Below are 24305 nucleotides of genomic sequence, written 5' to 3'. Positions count from 1 at the left end.
CCTCACCCCACGAACAGCGGATGACCTGGGTTGAGGCCGCACGACTAGCACACACCTGAAGATTGCCAGGATGAATCACAGGAGGCGGCATGGACATTATGCCAAGACTTTACGCCACCTTCCCCACCAAGTAATAAGTAGTTGATACAGCAATCCATTTAACTCTCTTCTTTTGTTGTATGTTTTGATTGTTGCGTTATTAGAATTGCTATTTAGTGCGAATGGCCCATTGCCTGTTGGCAACCAGGCCTGGGGTGGGAAGTTGGGGTATTCTCGATGGTTCTGTTTTTTTTCTTTTCAGGTCTACAATTCACAAGATTTGATGCCGACACATGTTTGAGTCTTATAGTCAGGGACCGTGCGGGTTTCGATGGAAATGTGGGCTGTCACGTAATGGGGTTATCTCTGCAAAGTTGTACCACGCACCTACATAGATGGCTCACGGAGATTATGCCCTTTTTGACCATGGAATGTGAGGTGGTTAGCGGGTTGTGCCAAGCGTCACAAAGTGTACCAATACCTACGCTGCCACAAGATCACAATTGCGTTGCTCCAGGAGACGCATCTCACGGCACAGACACTAACATCACTCCGCAAGCGCTGGCGGGGCACGGTCCTGGGCACAACTTACTCAGGCTACACCAGGGGGGCGCTTATTTGGGTGGCTCCTGGGACTCCTCTACAGATCACGCACTCCAGGGTGGACCCGCAGGTCCGCTATGCGACCATGGAGGGCGTGCTGAATGGTTCCCCCCTGGCACTGGTCTCCCTGTATGCCCCGAACTCGGGTCAATCCAACTTCTTGCGACTACTTACGAAAACCTCGCTGCTTATGGACCCCACGGCCCTCACATACTGAGGGGGCAGTTTCAATGGAGTATGAGATCTTGCTTTGGACCGCTCCCGCCCGCCTCTCACAGGTGCAAAATCCATTACACTAGCACACCACATGCGGGAATGGGCGCTTCAAATGCAGATACATGATGTATGTCGCAGGCTATATCCGCAGACGCGCGTATACTCCCACTCCTCGGTACTGCATGACTTACATACACGGATTGACATGGTGTTCTGCTCAGACAATGCTCTACACAGTGTGGTGCATGCGGGGTATTTGGCGCGCGTGCTTTCTGACCATACACCCTTACAGCTGAACCTGACCTGGGGTGCCCAACGTCCTACGATCTCGACTTGGCGCTTACCTGGGGCAGCACTCGCTAATCCCTCCTAACGTCCACCCTAGTGGAGTCCATTACCTCTTACTTTGAGGTGAATGAGGGGACTGCCTCATCGGTGCGGGTAGAGTGGGACGCCTTCAAGTCTGTTCTTAGGGACCATGCCATCAAGACCACGTATGGGGCTCGTAAGGCCCTGACTGCGGCGCTGGCCACACACGAGTCCACAATTCAGAGTTATGAGCAGCGCATTCCGACTGATCCCCTGCTTGCCCCCTTCCTCGCCCAGGCTCGATTAGAGTATAAGAATGCGATGGATGATATGTGCGCCTTGGATTACAAAACGTTTTGGGCGCGTAGAAACGGAGAGGGGGATAAGGCCAGGAAGCTCCTGGCGTGGCTCCTTCGTTCAGACACAGCCCAGCCTCCTGTTACTACCACCTACACATGTGCTGGGACCCTAGTGAACACACAGGCAGGTATCAATCTCTCCTTTTATGAATACTACACTGCGTTGTATGCAGCCCCGGGCCCCACACCGACCCAGTTAGCATTTATGAATTCTTGGAGGGAGTCCAGCTCCCACAGATTACCCCAGCCCACCGAGACGCCCTGGAACAGCCCGTTGCGCTAGATGAGATCACGGATGCCATCCGGCAGCGGGCAAGACGCCGGGGATGGATGGATGGGTGGCCGGCAGAATTCTATCGTACCTTCTCTGCACAGCTAGCACCTAGGCTGGCCAAGGTGTATGCTGAGGCCTTTGAGACTGGTGAATTACCGCCCACCATGAGTGAGGCGATGCTGGTTATTTGACCTAATGGCCTCTTATCATCCCCTGTCGATGCTCAATGTCGATTATAAGGTCCTGGAGAAATTACAAGCTAACCAACTACTTGTCACTGTACCTCTACTGGTCCATGAGGACCAGAACGGTTTCATTCCAGGCCGCAGTACGGGGTTGAATCTGCGGCGGTTATTCACGCTCCTGAAGTCGGTGTGGGGCGGGGAGGAAAGGCCTTTGATCACCTCACTTGACATAGAAAAGGCGTTTGACACCTTAAGCTGGGCTTACCTTGAGGCGACCCTGGCAGGGTTTGGCATAGATCCCGATTTCTTGCAATGGATACGACTATTATACCGGGGGCTACAGGGTAGGGTGAAAACGGGCCGCACTTATTCACCGCTTCTCTCTATAGCGAGGGGGACTCTACAGGGCTGCCCCCTGTTGCTGATCCTGGAGCCGTTAGCGTGTCAATTACAGTTGAGGGACTGGGGTATACGGGTCGATCAGCGATGGCACATTGTCTCGTTGTACTCCGATGACGCGCTGATTTACCTTCGCAGCAAAGCCGCGATCTTACAATCCATCATGGCCCTTTTAGACGATCACGCGGGCGTATCTGGACTCCAGGTTAACTGGGAAAAATCGGTGGTGTTCCCAATGACACCTATGACACCAGCGCAAAGACAACTAGTGCCGCTTACTCCGCTGAAGTGGACATTTGACACCTTTAAATACTTGGGGGTACAGATTTATTACTTGGGATCGGGCACGATCGACGGGAACCTAGGCCGAACTATCACAAGAGCACGTACGACCGTCCTGTTTTGGAAGGGCCTCCCTTTGTCTCCAATGGGTTGGGTAGCAATATCCAAGATGTTAGTCCTTCCCAGTCTCCTTTATTTTTTCTGCGTAATCCCGTATCGCTTGCCCCGGAAACTCTTCCGCGACCTGGAGTCCTTGCTGGTGTCACTGATATGGGGTGCTTCACGGGCTCGGGTGGCCCTTCATAAATTATACTTGCCGCTATCGAATGGTGGCCTGGGTGCGCCAAATTACGAGCAGTACTACGCGGCGGTACAACTGCAGTGGCCAGTGCGGTGGCTTGCCAAAAGCAATCTCACTGAGTTGATAACCAGCGCCGTGACATGGGATATCCCAACGCTCCTGGAATGGCTCTCGGGAACGGCTACGTCGACCCAGAGGCAACAGGGCAACCTGTTGAGGACTGCAGCCCGACAGCACTGGGTTAGGTACGTGACGCCCAAGGGCCGACCACCGCCTTACGCTCCTAGTCTACCCTTGGAGTTGCTCCCTGGCATATACACATGCCATGGACGGCCGGAGCCGGGGGCGTGGAGGGAGAATGGACTGGATACATGGGCAGACATGTTTACTGACTCGCAGTTGTTGACGTGCCACAGGGCTCCTTTTTACTACATGCCCTACTGACTCGCCTGTCCTTGCAATCATGGGATGCTGACGGGGCGGAACCTGGTATTTCGCACTTACTGCACACTTTGCTTACGCATGGTCGCGGGTGCCATGCCATAACAGCCATATACACCTCCATTAGACTGGACTATCCCCTGCATTGCTTACACTACGAGCGTATTGGAACGGCGAACTGTCCCTTATCCTGTCGGATACACAATGGCAACAATGTCTTGCCCACCCCAAAAACATCTTGACTAACGCCAGGCTGAAATATACTCAGTTTAACTATCTTCATCATACATATCTCACCCCACACAGACTGGCACGCATGTACCTTACTGCCATGGACGTCTATCCTAGATGCAGACATCAGGAAGCTGCATTCACTTACATGGTCTGGACTTGCGCCACCATTCGCGTATTCTGGCAGGAGGTGGCTGCTGTCTTTACAGCGGTGACGGATGCGTGGGTGGAGGTGGAACCCCTCCACTTCCTATTGGGATTAATGAGATGTAACTCGACTCGCAAGAGTATGAATACATTTCTGGATCTCGCTCTGGGTCTGGCTAAACGGAGGATTGCTATGGCTTGGAAGGCGCAGACGGGCCCCGGGATTACTGTGTGGCTGCTGGATCTGCAACGGCCATTGGTCTCGGAATGCATAAATCAGCGCGAGGCTGAGGCACAGGCACCGCTCTCCCCGCGGCAGACCCCTGTGCAGTGGCAGGAGTTTTTTTACGGTGATCGAGGCTAGAGCTGCTGCGGGCATTCCTCCCCCCTGAACTCTCTCCCGCATTCATGGGGATGTGAGATTGTTTACCCCCCACTGACCTCCATGACCTTACTGTCTCCTCCCCTGCTCCAGAGCTCCCACTTCTCCCCCCCCCCCCGCCCTCCTCCTCGTCCATCTATTCCTATGTTTCCTCCCGAGGTACACGACATGACAGTACACATCTCATCATGTCCCTAAGTGTATATCCACGTCACTCACACCAGACCGGCAAAAGTGGTTGTACTGAGCTTTACATGTGGAGTCCGGCTTTTGTTCTCTTATTCAGGTCACATGTGATTTTTTTCTTTTTCTTCTCTTTCCTTTTTTCGTGTGTTGGGTTTGTGTCCGAATTCATACTGTCTCTTTCAGAGGTATACGGTATATAACGGGACTGGATTTGCGGAGCAATGACTGGTTATCCTTTCGATAATTTTGTTGTAATTTACCTATGTTCGGTTGTGCGGCGCTGCGTAGTGAAGCAGTGAGCCGCCTAGCCCAGTAGCCATGGAAATGCTAATTCATTATGAGTTTCCTTCTGCCCTTACCAAAGCCATTCAATTTCTTGCTAATTTGTTTTGTCAATCATATACCCCAATTATTATGCAAATGCTCTGGATGTTATTTTGTCAAAAACAACAAAAATCATGTATTAAAAAAAAAACTAATTTGTGTGTATTTAGATGCAAACAGGGTATCTCAGATGGGTCACACGTGCGTGCGCAGTATGATTGTGTTTGCATTGAGCGAGGTATAAGGACTGATTATTATTTATGATGTTTGGCTGCCGCATACATGTATTTGTTGCTTTCTAAATAATCAAAGTTCAGGAAAAATAGCTGTTGGCTGTACTCCTTCTATTGGCCCAGTGGCGAATAGGCCTCAGGACCAATACAAGGAGAGTGGCGTTCTTCGAATTTCACTGCCACTTTTGTAAAAAACATGGCCTTTTTACAAAACTGCTGATTTCTCAATTTGTTTGCAAATCGCGAAATCCTGGAGGGTCTGCCTCATGGACATTCTCTCTGATGGCTCTAGATCAGGGTTCTCCAATCTTTTCTGCAGTGAGGGCTACTTTTGATGGGTGAAAATCATTATGAGCTACTGAAGGCCAAGCAACTCGTGCATTGCTCGCAGAGTCCCCCCATGCCCTGCTTCATTGACTAAAGAGACTCTAGGTGGAAAGAGATACCCAGTTCGTGGCTGCAATGCACAACATGAAACCAGAAAACCTCTTCAACTAATTGTGTGATCCTGATCCCTGCAGTAACCAGCTAAGCAGACTACAATCATAAGAAATCATAGAGACCTGCAGAGCTGTCCATGCTGCCAGTGTATTGAAAACTATTAACTGATTGTCTGTCTCTGCACATCTCGTCATCCACCACACTGCTACATCCCATAACTCTGTAATTGCACTTCAGGGATCATCACGCGCAACATGGAAACACTTCCCACATAGGATCAAAAAACAAAGGTCACAACTTGCCAACCACACACCATATATGGAGTACCTTGCTATCATATAGATAAATGCTTCATTGCCCCACATAGGGTAGTAAGTGCTATATAAATGCTGTTATGCAATTATGTTATTACCCTGTGCATCCTGTTTCTTCACTATCACACATGACAGCACCTTGACATGCAAGAGTTGAGGGTGTGCACTGTACAAAATTTTCTCCTGACAGACTATTAAGTTGCTCAATGTAGTAGTAACAACCTATGCTGCATATAAGGTGCACATGACTTGCCTCTTAGTTCATTAATGTAGCATTGTCCTCAGGGAGGTTGGGAGTCCATGACTGTCTTATGTTTATAAACTATCACTTCTAAAAATTACTCTTAATGAAGTAATATAATCTGATGTTCTAATGAAGTACTTCTGCTTCACTTTGTAGAAATAAATGTTGTGATTTTTTAAAAGATTCCATCATATTTTGCATTACTTTTTTCACTGATTGCATTATTTGTTAGTTTGTGATTGTGCAAGGAAGGAGTCATAACCTAAGTTTGGCCCATGTCTCCGCTCTCTCTGTTAATTGATTGGCCTCATTTAGAACAAAAAATGATGGCCAATGCAGGGGTGAGATAGTGTTTTTTTTTCTTCTGTAGTGTCTCCAAAGGTGTGAATAATCTGCAATTAGAATTATACATCCGAAGAACTAGTTATTTATCTTCGGTAACGCCTTTTCTGGTCGATACTCTATATAACCAGATTCTTCACTGCCTTCCAAATTCCCATCCCGTGGAGGGGACTCCTGAAAATAATAACAAGGTTCAAGTTAGATTATAGCACATTGTCACCTGAAATTTGTTCGAAGTGCTCCGCGTCGAAGGCATGGCAGGAGAAAGAGTAAAAAACTGAAGTCAGCATTTTGGAGTGTTTCTTATGTGTCTCTACTTGGTCAGTTCTGGGGCAACATGGTGCCACATCAAGTTACCGGGTGCCACTTATTGACATGGGGATGTTCTGAAGGTGAGGAATCTGAGGTTAGATATTGTCCATCCGAAAGAGTGTTGTTGAAGATAAGTACATTTTTCTTAAAGTATTGAGTTCTAGCTTAAGACATTTCATGACGGCATATAACAAATCTACTCAAACAGTGTTTGTGTTCTGCCTGCTTTAGTTTTTTCCTTATATTTTTTGTTCTCTAGGTTTAATTTCTGCTGCCTACAAGTTCTCACCAGAAGAAAGAGCAGCTCAATAAAGCTTTTACTAAACTGTATCATGCATACCAGTGATAGTTATTAGGTCGAGCCTAGCGTAAGACTGCGCACATGCGCAGTCTCGCTGGCAGAGATTTTATGTTTTTGGGTAGCTTTCACTAGCGGGGTTTAAGCCCCGCCCCTCTTTTCCATTGGTTGGCGTCACCGTTTATGCTAAACGGTGGCCAGCCATTGTAAAAGAGCTTCCAGTGACGTACACTTTTCTCTTTTAGAGCCGTCCCACTTGGACTGGCTCGTCTGACTTTCCGCTGGCGTAAAAGGTTTCTTATCTTCTTTATGGGGCGAAACAGATGGCCCCATAAAGAAGAAGATAAACCTTTTACGCCAGCAGGGCAGTCCATCCAAGTGGGACGGTTCCAAAAGAGAAAAGTCTCTGCCGAGGACAGGCACGTGCAGCAAACGGCTAGAGCTGCCGACTTTGGTGCTGGAAACCAAGGTTCGAGCCTCGAGGCCGACTCCACATCCTGTGATTCTGGCCAAAGCACTGTTAAACTGTATATATGTTTCTAGTACGAGCCTATGGGTGGGTACAAGTAAAGTTGGGCTGTACCAGTTTCATTCAATGTTTTACCCTCCTTGAGCAGTGAGAAATGGTCTGTGGTAAAGCTGGACTGTGCCGAAGCTACAGTACACAGAGTGACGCGTTGCCCGTTATGTAGACTGTGGTGTGTCTAATCACAGAGACACTTGCAAGTGGGGTGTACCAGTGTATAGGACCGGAGGCTTCGTATTCCCATCGAACCGAGCAGGAACGGGAAGTGGGTGGGGATGAGGTGCTGACATAGTCCCAGCCACGCCCCCTCTTCTCCCCCACTTCCCCTCAGTGCAGGTGGGTTCAGCCTGTGGTGAATGTGCGGATGGTATTTGCTGCCAGGGGCCCCTCCCCTGCCTTTCTGTCCATGCCTCACAGCTGGGAGCGTGTCTGACTGTGTCGCCGAGGCGTTCCTGTAACTTCGTCAGTGTGTACAGACCGTGGGATCGCAGCCTGCACTGTATGCCCCGAGAGAGACAGCTGGAGTGTACCTCCCACGGAGAGTGAACCCCGAGACGGAAAAGGGCCGGGACTGGAGTATGGCTCCGAGGCAGCCCGCGCCCATGTGAGAGGGGCTGGAGTTTGACCCCAGAACAGTGCCTGGAGTCCCCTCCGCCCTCATCATTCCATCCACCTCCCAGGACAGAGCCTGCAGCCCCCCTCCCCGAACTGACCTTCAGCGTGCTCCCCAGGACTGATTCAGCAGTCTGCCCCCCAGGACAGACCCGGAGGATGCTAAGTTTGTTGCTTCGGCAGAACCACTGCCTCAGCAGGGGTGTCAAGTAAGTGTCTCCTGAGTAGAATGCTGATTTTATGGTCACCCTGTACTCACTTTTCAAATGTGCATGTCCTGTCTCAGGGGTACACCTCCTTCCACATGGCTTTTTCAGCATATGTGTGCCAACTTTGTATTCTCCTTTGCCTGTCCCCGGTGGCAGTCCTTCGCCTACCAAGTATGTGAGACTACATTTACCTCAGATTGTTTATTCCATTTATCTGTCTTGTCTCGTGGTCTTTCCACCACCCTAGGAAGTCTCCCACAGCTATAAAGAGGCACCGCCACATCACAAAGACAACAACACTTTTCGTGTGACTTGCAGGCCCATACTTCTGATTGGAAACTTGAAATTACAAATCCCAGAATGCAAAGAGTTAACTTCGCAACAAACACGAAGACCAATTGTCTGAAGGCGCCCCACACATGACGTGCATGTCTTTTCCCTTTGCTAGGGCCTCTTCGACTTGACTCGAGTGCCTTGGCCAAGATTTATAATCCTTTGTATCTCACCTGTGGTCAAGGTTAATTTTGACCACGGTCACCATGGATGCTTTTTTTTCGTTCTAGGCCTTTCTATTTCCTAAACAACCTACTGGTATCGCCCCTGCGAAAACCCCGTTCAGTGCGCGCACGGCCAGAGCTTCTCTTGTAAGCCGAGCCTTGGCCCCTCTCTCCGGCGGGCCTGGACGTGTCTCCCGCAGCCAGAGGCATTGTGCCTCCCTTGGCAGTGCACGCAGGGAGGGGTGCATGGATGGGCGAGGACATGGGGTGAACGGGTTCCGTGAAACCATGGCCGCTGCAGCCTCGTGCGGGCCAGTTGCAGGATAGAAGCGAGGCCCCGATGATACGTTCTCGATTATGGCTTTTGGGGGGGGAAGATGGCAGGTGAGGAATGTTGTCCTTCCTGGAGTCTTCCTGACCAGGTGAAACGTGTAGGGGACAGAGATCATTTTCACCCCCTCCCGGGGACTCCCACATCCCTTATACACACTAAGGCTTTGACCTGTGCCCCCTGGTGGGCTGTTACAGGGAGTGGTAGTGACGCCCAGGGGCAGGGGTCGCCTTTCATGCAATCCCTCTGGTGTAACAGGCCTGGATCTGGCCAGGCTCAGGGAGGGGCGAGGGTCTGTTGAAAGGACGTCCTCCTCCTGGAATCCCCTGCCCACAGCCCAGAGGCATGGGCCTGCCCCCTGGACAGATGCAGTGCTTGGCACTTGTGGCACATTCCCCCGTTTACGGCTTTTTAGCCATCAGCAAGTTGTCAGCTGTGCCTTTTGAGCATAAACTTGAGGTGAAAGAACACAAAATTGCAAGTCCCATGATGCAATGTTCTGCGCTTGAGAAATAAGGCTGACTGAAGGTGTTACACATAAGTAATCCCACCTGGAAGCTAGTGCAGGGGTTCTTGATGGCAGTGGTGACCATAAGAGAGGTTTTTGTTTGTAAACCAAGGCGGCTTTTTATGTGTGGCCCAGAGAGCGCCATCTACCTTGTCACTCTGTCCACCTCAAAATCCTACAAAAGAGATACATATATACACGCCTGTCATTTTTTTAGCATGGTTCATCAATTGGTCTGTTGAAGTGTCATTCACATTTTGCTCCTGCCGCCCACAGCATAAAGTGTAGGGCAGTTGGGCAGCTCTCTTCCTACATTGGTTGTCTTGAAACCATGTGCACAGCCACCTACAAAGCAGTGCAGTTTCGTGCCCTGGCTGTGTCTGGGCCACCCCATTACTATTACTTCCTTTTAGAATTTGTTTTTCATATTAAATATGCATGTTTTGAATAAATACTAAACCAAGGTAAGCTTGGCAATGTCAGACCTAGTTGCCAGTGCTTGTTTGAGTTGTGCTTCCCTGAGCGCTAGAACAAACTCCAGCCCTTGTAAAGATGTATCACATGGAACATGTCTGGCAGAGAGGGCTACTTCTGTCAGGGTGCACGCCCACCCCTGCGGAATGGGGATTAGGCACACGTGTCCGGAATGTGTGAGGTCTCATGGAGCGGAGGGGCGCAAAGCGGGCAGACCAGGGGCAAGAAGCTGACAGTTATTTGATGGGTGACGTTTATGGCCTGCATGAGCTATTGGCTTTTGGAGCTGGGCAACTTGAAAGCTCTGCAGCTATGTGCACTAGCCTTGTGTGTTATGTTGTGCTTAAAAAATGTTTGTCTCTCACCCTGTCAACTTGTGATTGGCAACTACCCTTGGCTGTTATTCTTAAGTTACATTTGTAGGTAACAGAGATCTGCAGTTTTCTATGTCCATTCCCGATTAGCTCACACAGTCCTGATTTTTAGCGCTGCTCAGTGCGAGCCGTCTGGTTGCCGGAGACCTATGCGGCCCATACAAAACAAGCATTGAAAATGCAATAGATATTGCCTTTGATTAAATTAAAGCCATTTGCTTTGCTATTGGTATTATATAGCAAGGCAAAGGGCTTTAACTTAATCAAAGGCGCGAGACCTATTGCATTTTTAATGCTTGTTATTGCAGCGACTAGTAATGGTGGTGAGTGATCTTGGGTAAATAGTTAATATTATGGAGGTGTGTTCAGTGCCTTGAGAAACCCCACATGAGCAAGGTACTTCTCTAAAATTCTGCTGCCATTGTTGACTCTGTTGTGAGTTGTTGAAGAGAAAAGATTAAAGACTGGCGTGTGGAATATAATTAATGCCTGCCACCTTTTGTAGCTTTTGCAGAAGGACACGCAGAATGCTATTGATCACTGCCAATGGATGTAGTAGGATCAGGCCTGGTGATTCCGCAACATCCATTAATTGCAGTAAGCCTTCTCGTATGTATTCTTAAGTTGGCTGGTCTAAAGCCTAATTTGAAATAATGTGGGAAGTTCTTCAATTCAAGATGTTACTCCAGCGTAAGGGATAGTATTGTTAAGCAGTTTAAGATTGTGTAGAAGGTTTGACTATGGGTATTACTTTGCAGTGTTTTAAGAATTGAGCTTTGTGCATGTAGGGGTAGTTTGGCTCTCTCTTGTTTGAGGAATTGGAATTTGGCTTTCCCTTTTCTAGCTGGAGATGTTAATGATATCTAGCAGCATTAGGCAAACCGGATTAATAACCTTTGTAAAAGCGACTGATGGCCAATTTTTAAAACTACAAGAGCTAGCTTTGATTTAGTTAGCTGTTCTGCAAAGTATGGGTTAAGGTTTAGGTTGGAGCAATTGTTTTACAATTTGATATATGAAGAAGGTCACTTTTGCTGAGTTTTTGGGAGTCTTTTAGTGGTGTGGATTTTGGATAAAGGCTTGGCTGCTTTGTGAAAAGGTTATTTTTCTTGTTTATTCAGAAGGTGCAATTCTTAAGGGAAAGGTATGGCTGTCTTGTAGCACTTTGATCCTCATTTTAATTGGAATTTCTACTTGTGCCCATAATGCTTCCCTTTTCCTTTTTCGAAAATTCAACACAGTAAAAAATATTGAAAACAATATATACTCTGCTCATTCTAAGCCTTATAATGTGGAATGAGGGAAAATGTGGCATTTCCATGTTGTTCCTCATTCCAAGGTGCGGAACTCTGTAAAAATATCATGTGGTTGTACCAGTATTTACCAGTTGCAGCATTGTCTCCCAAGATGATGAGGCATAACAATGCACTCACAGTTAAGACATTTGTGTGTATTCGTAGGAGCTTTACTTCTATATAAAGTTTTTGTTTGTAAAACCAGGATGTGCCAAAGATGACCAAATCTTTGAGTCCTATTTAGGTTTTGTCCCTCAAGGGCGTACAGTGTTTGCCGATTGTATTATTTCAAATAAGAGGTTTTTGATTTATCTTGGGTGGTTCTAGATAGAGCGCATTGCACAAGGATTCGGAGAATCCCTAGTGAGGTGAGAATGTCGCATTTAAGAAGAATATCAAATGAAGTGAATGAGGATGTTGTAAGTTGTATAAATGATGGTGATGTATGAGTATTGGTTAGCCTGTTTGTACTACTAATAATATAGCAATAATTGTAATAACCCAATTGAACTAAACTATGTCTTCCAACAAGTTGTTGTCTGGAAAAGGCAAAATTGTGCAAGGAATTTGTTTCTGGTGCATGAGAGCTACTCCATTTTTGTTGGAAATATGTTTCTATAGTGTACGCAAACAATGTTGTATCAGATGGTTGATGATTGCACGTAGTGCATTTCTTGGACTGATGGAGTAGGATTGCCTAGATGACTGGTTTGTTGAGGATGTGTTTGGCTGGGAGTACGGAGATTGCTTCTAGGTGCAGAAGGGTGGTTTTGTTTACAAAGGGTTTGAGTATTTGAGGTGCACATTTAAGTATGTGGGTCAGAAAAGGTGCTATTTTCCTATTTGTCATTTCTGAAGAAGCATAATCATTGGGTTCAAAGACTTTTTGTCCCTATTGTATCATACTCTGCTATGCTGTTCATCCATTCAAGGGACACAACAACACATAGAACTACTAACAACTCAGACATGGCTGAATTAGTGCATGTCCGTAAATACAAGTTGATGGATCTGTTAGAAGGACATATTCAGAGGGAAGAATGACAAGTCATAATTAAAATTTGGTTGATATTCTGTCATTTCTTGGTATAATTTGATATGAGAGGTTATAATGGTTATGTCCATTGTGGCAGAACGTAGGTGGAGGCATGTAGCTAAAATAAAAACAATCATTAAGGAACGATATTAAAGGGTGCTTGATGCAGAACTTGGAAACAAATGGCCACCTGGAAGGACATTTCATCTGCTCTCTTTGGAATTAGAAGTTTAAGTTCAGTTATATATGAAACACTTGCAGGGGCTCGAATGTGTCTGTCAACCTTCCCATGCAGATTTATACTGCGCGATCTCCTGGAATATGGATTTACAAACATCTATATAATAATTTTAATTGCTCACTAAATAACTCCAAAAAAGAACAACAAAAGATGAAGTAAGTATAAAGATTTTAAGAAGAGCTGTGTGAATACATTGTCTATTTTTTGTGTGTCTGAAATGTAAATACATTTTTTCGAAATCAACAGCAATTGCAGTTGACTATATAAATTGTCCAAATCACTGTCGTCTTTAGGAGTGGCTGGCCCGTTTTATAAAAACAGCACAGACCTGGCAGAACTCTGTCATTAATCTCCTTACTAGATAAATGTGTGTTGCCTAGTCAAATCAGATGGAAATGCCTGTGCAACATTAAATGCACTTAGGGGTTGAGTGCTGCATACATGATACATTGACACTTTTTAAACTTTGTTTGGAAATGTTATGTACTAAGTTAATGAAATTGTGATTCAGACTAGAGACTGATGTTGCTGTTTTTCATTCTCTTGTAGGTTCTTCTTCAAATCTCGGTAGCCCTCTAGGCAGAAGTCGGCACAGCAGCAGCCAGTCAGATCTGACAAGCTCCAGCTGTAGTTCATCTGGTCTCAGTTTTACTGCCTGCATGTCTGATTTCTCTCTCTATGTATTTCATCCATATGGAGCAGGAAAACAGAAAACTGCTGTTTCTGGTCTGGCTCCTGGGCATGGTGCCTTAGGTATGGCATTCTTTGACTACACCAGTAATTTTGCAATAGGCTTTCTGAGCTTTATGAAATATGGTGTGATGCATATTACTTTTAAGAAAGGATGCTTAATGTATGCAAGAGATAACGTTCAACAGTGAATGTGACCCCAGTTCTGGATTTTCAAGTTCTACACCCATTGCATTTTTCCCTGATCCTTTCCTTCAGACAGAGAATGTTAAGGAATCAGCTCTGTGGTAGGAAAGTCTTACCCCCAAGGTTCAGCAGCCCTAATTGACTTATACTGGGACTGTAAAAAAAAATCAGCCCTATTACCAGTGAATGGTATGGTCCATCTCCACTGTCTCATTGAGTATCAAAGTTCACAAAGACTTCTACCACTCGTACATTTATAATACTTTACCCTCTGAGCATCACCAGAAAAAATAACAATTTTGAGAAACAGTCTACTTTTGATTCTTGCATAGCAAGGAGCCTAAAAAATGATCTGAAAGGTAACTGATATTTCTTTAATCCCAGCGTCACAGATATCCATATTTTAACACTTACCCAGGCCTCTTAATTGCCTCTAGCACGAAGATCAAATGCCTAGAAATGTTGCTGGACTCCCAACATGCTATATAGCGTCTCATTAATCTCTTTGATGAATGCCCCATAGAAGTGAAAATTGCCTTAAACTCCTGAACTGGCTAGGTGAACTCACCCTCCAAAACCATCAAATCGGCATCTACAAGTAGTTCAGAGTACAAGACTAATATTGACCTCCGGGAAACAAAACCTCTATAATGCTCGTTATCCCCCAAATCACTATCTTTGGTTTCTTTGCAATACAATTGTTTGAGGACCCGAAAATAGCTCAGCATCAAAACAGCATTACACTGCACTTAGCAGACAAAAACAGGAGATTGCTTGGGAGGGCCAGGGGGAGGTGTGAAGGAGGATCTGCATTTTAAGAAACAAGCTTTGCAACATAGTGTTAGGATTAGAGTGAGTCCAAGAGATAGCGTGAGATAAATTAGAGGTAGTGACTGAGCAGAAGGGAAAAAATGGGAGAGACATAAGAAAAATACGAAAGAGGGCGAATATAATAAGTGATTTTTCAAAATCTTGCTGTTCTTGCACTGTGCAAGAATCAGATTTACTTTGTAACTAAAATGAATCCAAGTAACTCAGAATACAGAAATACCTGCTGCAGTATTTAAATTGAGAGATGGCTTTGCTGCGTTAAACCTGACCATGTGATATTGCTATGGTGTCTGAAGCCATAAGTTGTACGTTTTTCGTTTCTTGTTAGATCACTCTTCCACACGAGGCAATATTCCCAAGATGAGGTTTGAAGTATGCGACACAAGAAAAACATACAGATGCTTTTTTTACCTCTAGTTATCTCCAAAAAGTACTTTTATAGCACACACAAATTAAACACCAAAAAGTGAAATATCAGGGTAGAGGTATTTTCGTTCCATCACCATTTCTAGTGGTAAAAAATTAAAATATGCAGGATTAAAGAAATTGCTTATGTAGTTCAAGGCAAATAATACTTCAAAATGTGAAGATGATAAAACTGAACCAAATTATTCCATATATGGTTCCTTTGGACGAAATCCCACAACAAAATGTTATTTTAAGAGGCTTCTGATGCATCGCCAGTTGCCGATCTTTACAGTACTTCAGAAGATAAAGATATCAAGCATTCTCAAAATGGCTCACTTTCAAGGTGATACTAGTATGTTGTAATCACAGGTTATAATACACTTATTATCAGAATCAGTTAAAATGAAATGTAATATGGATTAAAATGTGATTATAATATAGATCCAACCTTCATAAAAATGTTAGAGAGCAGGTTCTGTGTTTCTTTGTCTAATAAAGCAGATGGCTCTTCTATATTATAGGCTGTTGGACTGTGGGGTAGATTATGACCCGGGGCAGGTATTGAGGCTTGTACTGTTAGTGGTTAGAAACATCCTTCCTTTTAAGACTGTGGTTCTGAAGTAGAGGGAGTGGCAGTGTTTCAGAGCAACATTATGGTAGTAACTTGGTTACAGGATTGACAGGAAGACGAGCATAAATAATAGCTGGCCATGTAAATGAAAAACAATCAACAATCTCAAAACAGCCTTAGTCTCCTCTATGTGCCACATTATCAAGATGCTGCCTGAATAAAAGCTCATAGTGCCCTAAAACTAGATCTGCATTATTTTGCTGTTATAAAATGGGTTTGCCCATCTTCATAACAAATGGAACCACAACCCACTTAGGCATGTCACATGTTCAGAATTTTAATTTTCTTTTTCTATGTGCTCTACAGCTGTTTATCTGGAGTGCACAAGCTTTTCTTTGATCTCTTAAGCAAAAAAAGTACTTTTGGCAACGTTTTTCATAGAGGACTCCTGGTAAAACATCTGAAATTAACCCTGTCAAGTTTGTAAACTACAAATGTCTGATCCCCATCAGCATTGCTTGCGCTGAAGAACCATCCATGATACATTGCCCATATTTAAGAAGATTAGTTGGAAGATATTGACCTTCAGTTTTGTTTTCTCTTCAACTTTCCATTTTTTTTTTTTTTATTTCAAAAACCTTTATTAACACAAAGGAACAGTACAAATAGCATCGCCCTCCCGGCACACTTCAACGCGAAGGCTCAGCTCCTCGCGTGGGCAGTTGAGGTCACTCATACACAGCCATTTAGCCGACATCCCGAGGGACCGGCGGCGTTGCATTAATCATGGACTGAGAAAAACCCCGAGCATGGTCGCGTGTCCGCCCCCGTACCCCAAGGCAGCGTGCAATCGCTAAGCAGGAATACCCACGTGCCCTCCACAGCCCGCCGATCTAACATAATCCCTGAATGTTCCAGCCTTATCACTAACCCCCCCCACCCACCCCGCCTACCGCACACGCACTGTCTCCTCCCGTCTCTCTGCTGCATATGCCCGCGTCTGTCATCTCGCCGTCCTGACGCACCCAGTAGGAGCGTCCTCCCTCAGTCGATCTATATACACCCTGGCAATACACACACACTCAATGTGAGCCGTTCGTCCAACCGGCCCAGTCAAACCTGGAACGTACCAGTCCTTTCTCTCCGCATGCAGGCACCCACTCCGACTCCGTCTCACAGGGAACCTCACAGGCGCGCGCCCTCGGTGTCCTGATCGCATCCAGTGTCCCCCCCAGCTGATGCGTGCACACTGGGTTCCACATTCTGTGCCCCCCCCTGACTATACAACTCAGGGTCCCCGGATGCCAAAGTCGTTCTGTACAGCCCCCAGAAATTCTTGGGGCGGCTTTTCGGCGGTAACAATTCACTGTATATCTCCGCCTGTGTGCTGCAGTACAGCATGTCACTGGCCCATCGCTTTTTAGTGGGCAGTGGTCCTCTCATCCAGCAAATCGCCACCACTCTCCTGGCTATCAACAGTGCCATATCCGCCAGGCGGCGCAGCGCCTGCGGGAGGGGTCTGGAGTACCCCAGCAGCGCCAAAGATGGAGTAGGGAGGATCTCCACCTCCAAAATCTGACTTAGGTCTCGGAAAACCTCCGCCCAGAACCTGGCGACCCCCGGGCAGTGCCAGGCCATGTGTATGAAATCCGCACCAGGGAAGTGGCAGCGCTCACACTCCGCAGTTTGGCGCAGCCCATACCTATACAATCTCTCCGGGGTGTAATATACGCGCTGCAAAAATTTAAAATGCACCAATCTGTGTCGGCCATTTAATGACACCTTCTTGGTGCTAACGCAGCAGTATTTCCACATCTCATCTGTGATCTCCATGTTAAGATCCGTCTGCCAGGCAAGTCTCGCCGCAATACACTGGCTCGCCGCACGCTGATCCCCCAGTCTTTTGAGTGTCGTGACCAGTTTGGTCGACGCCGTGGTTTTTATAACATAAGTAAGTTCCGGGGGCTCCGCCATACCCGTCCCCAACAGGACCGAGAGTGCACTGCGCACTCTATGGAACTGAAAACGCTGTAGGAGCGTGGGAGCCGGCAGCGCCGATCCAATCTGTTCCCACGTCTTGGCCACTCCGTCAGCGAATAAATCCTCCATCCTAAGAATGCCCAACTTGCTCAACGCCTGTAGCACACCCTTCTCTCTCAGCGGGGGGAGCCACACCGCCCACTCCACCGGCAGCGATGGAGAGTACAATATTGCGCAGCCCCGGGCCTTCGCCAGCGCCTGCCAAGCGTGGTTCGTGGCCTTAAGGGAGTCTAAGCTTCCCACCCTGCGATCTACCGGCTGAAAGACGGTTGCCGGCAAGGGAAGCGGGTCCGCGAACAATCGCTCGAGGATCACATAGGGAACTCCCGGGTCAGCGTCTATCCACGTGTGCAGGTGCGCCGCCTGCGCGACTCTGTAATACCTTTCCAGGTCCGGGGCCCCTAGCCCCTAGCCCCCCCAGTTCGTACGGTAGTGTCAACACCTCCCATCGGACCCTGGGCTGCTTACCGCCCCAGGCCAGGCTAATTAGTGTTTGGGTCAGCTGCTTGAAAAAGGCCTTGGATAGCACGACAGGGATATTACTGAACAGGAACAAAAACCTTTGCAAAACCACCATTTTCATGATGGCTATTCTGCCCAGTAACGTCAGGGGAAGCCGATTCCACCTCTCCACATCCTCGACTAACTTGGTGTATGCCACTCCGTAGTTTTCCCGGAGGAGCACCTCCGGATCCCTGTGGAGCTGAATCCCCAAGTACCGGACTGAATCCGTCGTCCACTGCAGTGGGTATTCCATCTGGAACGGCAGCGTTACCGGCGTCAACGGAAACGCCAACGATTTGCTCCAGTTCACCTTAAGGCCAGACAGGGCCCCAAACCTAACCACCTCCCTCAGAATGGAGGTGAGATTCTCCTCTGGGTCCCTCACATACAACAGGGTGTCGTCTGCATAGGTCGAGATGCCAATCTTATAGGTGGGAAAGCTGATGCCCTCGTATCTATGGTATTCCCTAATTGCGCAAGCCAAGGGTTCCGCCACCAGGGCATATAAGAGAGGGGAAAGGGGGCAGCCCTGCCTGGTGCCCCTGCCTATGTCAAAGGCGCCCGTGACCCGGTCTCCAATTCTCAGCCTGGCAGTGGGACGGAAGTACAATGCTCCAAGCATCTGCAGAAAGGGCTCACCCAGCCCGAACTTACGAAGTACACGCACCATGAATGGCCACTCTACAGAGTCAAATGCCTTTTCCATGTCCAGGAAAAGTGCCAAGGCCTTGCACTCCGGGCGTACATGCTGCATGGTTCCCAACACCGTTCGGATGTTGTATGTGAGGTTTCTGGCTGGGATAAAACCTGCCTGCTCCGGGGCCACAAGCTCCGGTACCAGCAGCGCTAGGCGCGTGGCCAAAACCTTAGCATACAACTTGGCGTCCACATTAATCAGTGAGAGTGGCCGATAGGACCCGCATAAGTTAGGGGGACTCCCAGGTTTCAGGACAGTGACCAATAGAGCTTCTCTCAAGGTATCCGGCATGCAACCCTGCTGGCAGATATCATCAAATAGCGTGATCAGGTGCGGGAGAAGCACGTCCTTGAAGGCCTTGTAGAAGGCCACTGTCAACCCATCTGCACCCGGGGCACTGCCCGACCTCATACCCTCCAGTGCCTCCAGGATCTCATCCTGTTGTATTGGCAGCATCAAAAATTCCCTCTGCGAGTTGGACAAGAAGGGCATTTTAATGTAGCTGAGGAAGTCGTCTATTTCCTCCTCCATATGCACAGATTTAGATGAATAGAGCCCGGCATAGTACTCTCTGAATTCAGCCACAATCTCCTCTTCGTCAGTGATCACTGTGCCTGCGGAGGTGACAAGTTTGTCTATTACCAGGGGTTGTCTGCTATTACGCAATATCTTTGCCAGCAGGGAGCCCGGGCGCTCACCCTCCCCATACGAACGGGCAGTTGCATACTTGCCCAGGTGCTGCACCTCCCTGTCTGCTTCGCTATTGTATTCCGCAACCAACTCGCAAATCCTAGCTTCAACCCCGTCATCCGGGGACCGCTGTAGCTGCTTTTCTAGCTGCGCTAACTGTGTCTCTATGGTCTGCAGACGCTGGCGGATGGACTTAAGGACACTAGAGTGTTTGGCCATAGCCATGCCACGTATGTAAGCTTTGAATGAGTCCCATACCGTGTGGAAACTCTGTACTGAGCCCAGATTCTTATCAAAGAAAGATTCTATGTCTTCGGCCAACTCACCCCTGAAGACCTCATCCAGCAGCGAATAGGGCGGCAGTCGCCAGGTGAATGGCGGGATCCGTTTGGTCGGGGCATCCAGTATCAGCAGAAGAGGGGAGTGGTCCGAGAGTGTACGCGGGAGGACCACGCACCCCTTAGCCACCGCTAGTAGGGGACGCGATACCAGCCAGTAGTCAATTCTAGTGTGCACGTCATGGTACGCGGAGTAGTGCGTATAACCCCCTTTCCCCGGATGTCCGTGCCGCCAGGTGTCAACCAGATCGAGTCTAGTCAGCTCCGCCTGCATGCGTAAGGCAGCCGCCGCCGGGCGTCTCAACGACCCCGAAGAGCGGTCCACCGACGGGTTGAATGTGAAGTTGAAGTCGCCCCCCCCCCCACAACATTCAACTTTCCATTTTGGTTGGATCTTAGGCCTGCATAGAATGCAGAATGTATTTTTTGGTAGAGGAACGGCTTATGAATCTGTGAAAATTGCAGACACCAACCCTGTCCCCTGCACTGTTTGACTGTAAAAGCACTTGGTTCTACATGTCCATAGACATGGCACTTCCTATGCACCCTTGCCGCTCTAGTTCCACTGCAGACTCCACGCCAATGGCTCCAATGAAAGGCTTATCCCCACATAACATCACAAGCTCTGTTGAAACCTGCTGGTGCAGCTAGCTGACTGCAATCATTATTCTGACTACCATTTCCTTCCTTTGATGAGCAAGACCCAGGCAATATTTTTGAGACTTACAGTTCTGTGCCTGTTTTAGATTGTGTTCTCTACTGATCCTAGTCTCTTCATATGTTTGCTGTGTACCCAATTTGAACCACATGGATAGCTGTCATCTGTACCTTTTATCTCTAAAATCAGTATTTCTCTTAGCACTTCGCATGAGTGAGTTGCAAGCGCTGTCTGTCCAGCATCCATAAACCACCTTTTTTTCTGAACAAATTGTGCTAAGGACTAAGGCAGTAGTCCATCCCAAGGGTGTGACACCTTTTCATGTCAGAGAATCTATCACATTTCTGACATTCTTTGCTCCATCACATTCCTCGGAAGAGGAACAAAGATTCCATTGTTTTAACCCCACAAGAGCCATGAGCTTTTATATCAGTTGCACCAAGGACCATCAGGTGGATGGTCACCATTTTATAGGGTTCACAGGAGCAAAGAAGGTTAAGGCAGTGCAGAAAAGAACAATTTCAAGGTTGATACTGTTCCACGTCAAAATCTGCTGCGCACGGACTAAGAAGCATCCTCTAGAAGTCTTGATGGCCTATTCCACCAGGGCCAAGGCAGCTAACACTGTATTGGCAAGCAAAGCACCTGTCTTAGATATCTGTCAGACTGCAATGTGGGTGTCAATTTACGTGTATTCAACGCATTACGCTCTTGATAGCCAAATTCTTCGGAAGAGACACTTTGCCCGTTTGGTCCTACAGACTTTTTGGTCTGAGACTCCACAGACCCACCACCTTGGTAGATATTGTACTGGTATCTATTCACAAGGTGAGGAATCTCTGGTTAGAAGTATCCATCAGATCAAGAACTTACCTTTTTTTTTTAAAGTATTTTTTTTGTTTGCATTTTAATCTTATTAACATGACGTCATATCATATCTTACAAGGAAACATTATATGCACTTGTATTTCCAATAACCGTCGCCCTTTCCAGACAGGTCTATATTGCTAACAATTCGCATCGTTATATGGCACGAGAAATAGCCCCTTGCTTTTACGAAGGGGGGGTGGGGCATTTGAACATCACATCAGTACAATGAATGCACATTCAAGGGAAATTGAAATGCCAGATATATAACAGGGATTCCAAGAAAGAATAGTACTTTTAACAAACAGTAATGCAGTTAAAGAAATAGACCTTGCACAGTGGATAAAAACAGTCAGCTTAGAATTGCCATCCATGAACTTCAGTAGGTGTGGACCACCAATTCGTATGGGTGCGAGTGTGGGGGACAAAGGTTGGAAGGTTCCTTCCTAGTGGCATGGCGCACTTCTCATATGCCTCAAAGTCTACCCTTTATTAAGTAGCCCTGGAAATTCAATCTTCAATCAGCGTCTTGTCCGTACAGTATATTACTCGTAAGGCATTATAGGTGGATCCTGAAACTCCCCAAGAACATTCCCATTTCCTACTCTCCCAACTCCCTGTCCATTTTGTCGTCTAGTGTATCACTACTTTCCCCAAGGTCTACCTCCAGGCCAATCTCTGGATGTTCGCATGCCACCAATACCTCCGTCAAAGGTCTGCTATAGAGTGAACTCTTACCCCTCTTGCCTCTTCTCTAGTGAATGTCCTTTCCTCGGCAGTCGCCCGTTGGGTACCATCCTCCCTCCAAGTTTGGGTCCAAGGGTCTCCAGTTGATTTCCAGGTCATAGCTATTAGTCTTTTAGCTTGCACTCATGCCAGATCTATAAATCTTGTACCCACTTTTCGGGGAGTCGTTCTCAGGAACTGGCCTAGAACGCACGCCTCCAGAGAGCATGGAGGGGAACAGCCAAGTGTCGTCTCCAGGGCCGCAACTACTTCCGCCCAATAAGGTTGTATTGTGGGGCAAAGCCATATCATGTGGACAAAATCAGTGTCTAGGTGACCACAACGAGGGCAGGAGGGGGGCTCGCCTCTGTATACCTGAATTTTGTTTGGAGTCATGTAATTCATGTGTATAAAATTAAACTGGGTATATTTCAGCCTGGTATTCCTGGAGATCTTACTGGGGGAGGCCAACATTTTTTGCCATTCCGAGTCTGATAGTTCCTGTTACAAACCTCTCTCGCATCTGCCCCTCAGAGCCAGTAAGGGAAGGTGTACCATTGCCACAAGGGAGCTATAAAACCAGGTCACCAGGTGTCTGGTTGATCCCATGGAGACCAATAGCTGCAGCACGGCATGTGTCACAGGTTCATCTCGATCGCCCCGTGCGTCTCGCAATGTCCGTGTGAGTGCCTCATAGATAAGGAATTGTCCTGCTCACAAGCCATTTTGCTCCGTCAACACATCTAATGGTTGGGGGGTGCCCTGATGGTAACAATCTCCCACAGTGACAATCCCCGCGTCTGTCCAGGCTGACATTTGCCCAGCAGTAAAGTGTGTTACGAATTCACCGTGAGGGAGGCCCACCGGGGCAGCACCAGTGAATTCAATGGCATATCCGCTGTCCTCCCCATGCATCTACGCTAGCATTTCAAAGCTACCGTAAGCAGCACTCTCGGGCGCTGGAGGCCCATTAGGGGGCAGAGTAACTTGGCCATTAGGAGGTCCCTATATATTGAGAACCCAATCGCTGATCGGTGAGGTTGAGCCGTTGTGCAATCCACTGAAGTTGGGCAGACAGAAAGTAAAGCTCAAAGTCCAGAACTCCCAGGCCTCCCTCCTCCAAGGGGCTCCGGAGAATGGCCAGCGACACCCTATGGCGACCTCCGTCCCATATCAAATCTCACACCAGGGTATCTAGCTGCTTAAACCAGGATATATATACTCCCACCAGTAAATTTGCCCAAAAATATAGGGGTCTTGGGAGCACGACCATCTTAGTAAATGTAATCCTAGCAATTAAGGGCAATTTGAGGGACCTCCAAAAAGGAACACTGGTTTTTAGGGAGCGGAGGGGCTTCCCCAAATTGGCCTCCCAAAGGTCATCAAAATAAGAAATTTGGATCCCCAAATATCGGAAGGAGGTGGGCAACCACATCAAGTCTGAAGGGAGGCCTTGTGGCAGTGCTGCATTCGAAGAGAAAGGGAAGATATGCATCTTGGCCTTAACTCTCAGCCGTCGCAAACAATCCAAAACCTGCGTTATATCCTGCACTCTGCCCTTCAGATAAATAAGAATATAATCTGTTCCCATCCCTCCACTAGTACACTGGAGCCCCGACATTCCCGTCTAAAAAGCACTGCGACGGATTTGGTGGCCAAAGTGAACAACAGTGGGGACAAAGGGCAACCTTGCGTCGTGCCTCTACAAACTGCATATTGCGGGGATATCGTGGAGCCCTTCTTCACCCGGGCCATCAGTGCAGTGTATAGTAAGTGGACCCAACATACCCAGTTCTCACCCAAGCCCATCTTACACTTTACTTCGTAAAGATAGTCCCAGCGCACTGTGTCAAACCCGTTTTAGAGGTCCACTGACACCAACACTGCATCCCGATTTGTCTTGGGCTCCGGGTGATGCATCGCATGGTAAAATTGCCTACGATTTTGGCAGGTGTTGCGGGTAAGGATGAGGCTGCTTTGGTCTTCATGAATGAGATTCTGTCTGCATATGGGGAACAAGCGGAGGCCAACACCTTAGAAGCACGGGTCTGTGGTCAGATATGGTGCGGCCCAAATATTCTGAGTTTACAATTTGTTGGGTAAGTTTCTGAGAGCACGCAAATCTTTCAATCCG

The 24305-nt window shown here is 47.5% G+C and overlaps 1 protein-coding gene across 12 annotated transcripts in view; it reads left to right on the top strand.

The window, feature by feature from the left end:
• Positions 1-24305, top strand: part of BLTP1 (bridge-like lipid transfer protein family member 1) — a 1988102-nt gene that overhangs the window by 1578812 nt on the left and 384985 nt on the right. For all 12 annotated transcript variants that reach the window (XM_085641559.1, XM_085641555.1, XM_085641564.1 and 9 more), the window contains one exon: positions 13515-13718. In XM_085641559.1, the coding sequence (XP_085497685.1) occupies positions 13515-13718 (204 nt within the window). The remainder of the gene's footprint in view (positions 1-13514; positions 13719-24305) is intronic.

Source organism: Triturus cristatus, chromosome 2_2, assembly GCF_964204655.1.
Source record: "Triturus cristatus chromosome 2_2, aTriCri1.1, whole genome shotgun sequence".
Lineage (NCBI taxonomy): Eukaryota > Metazoa > Chordata > Amphibia > Caudata > Salamandridae > Triturus > Triturus cristatus.
This window is presented reverse-complemented; position numbering and strand designations above follow the sequence as displayed.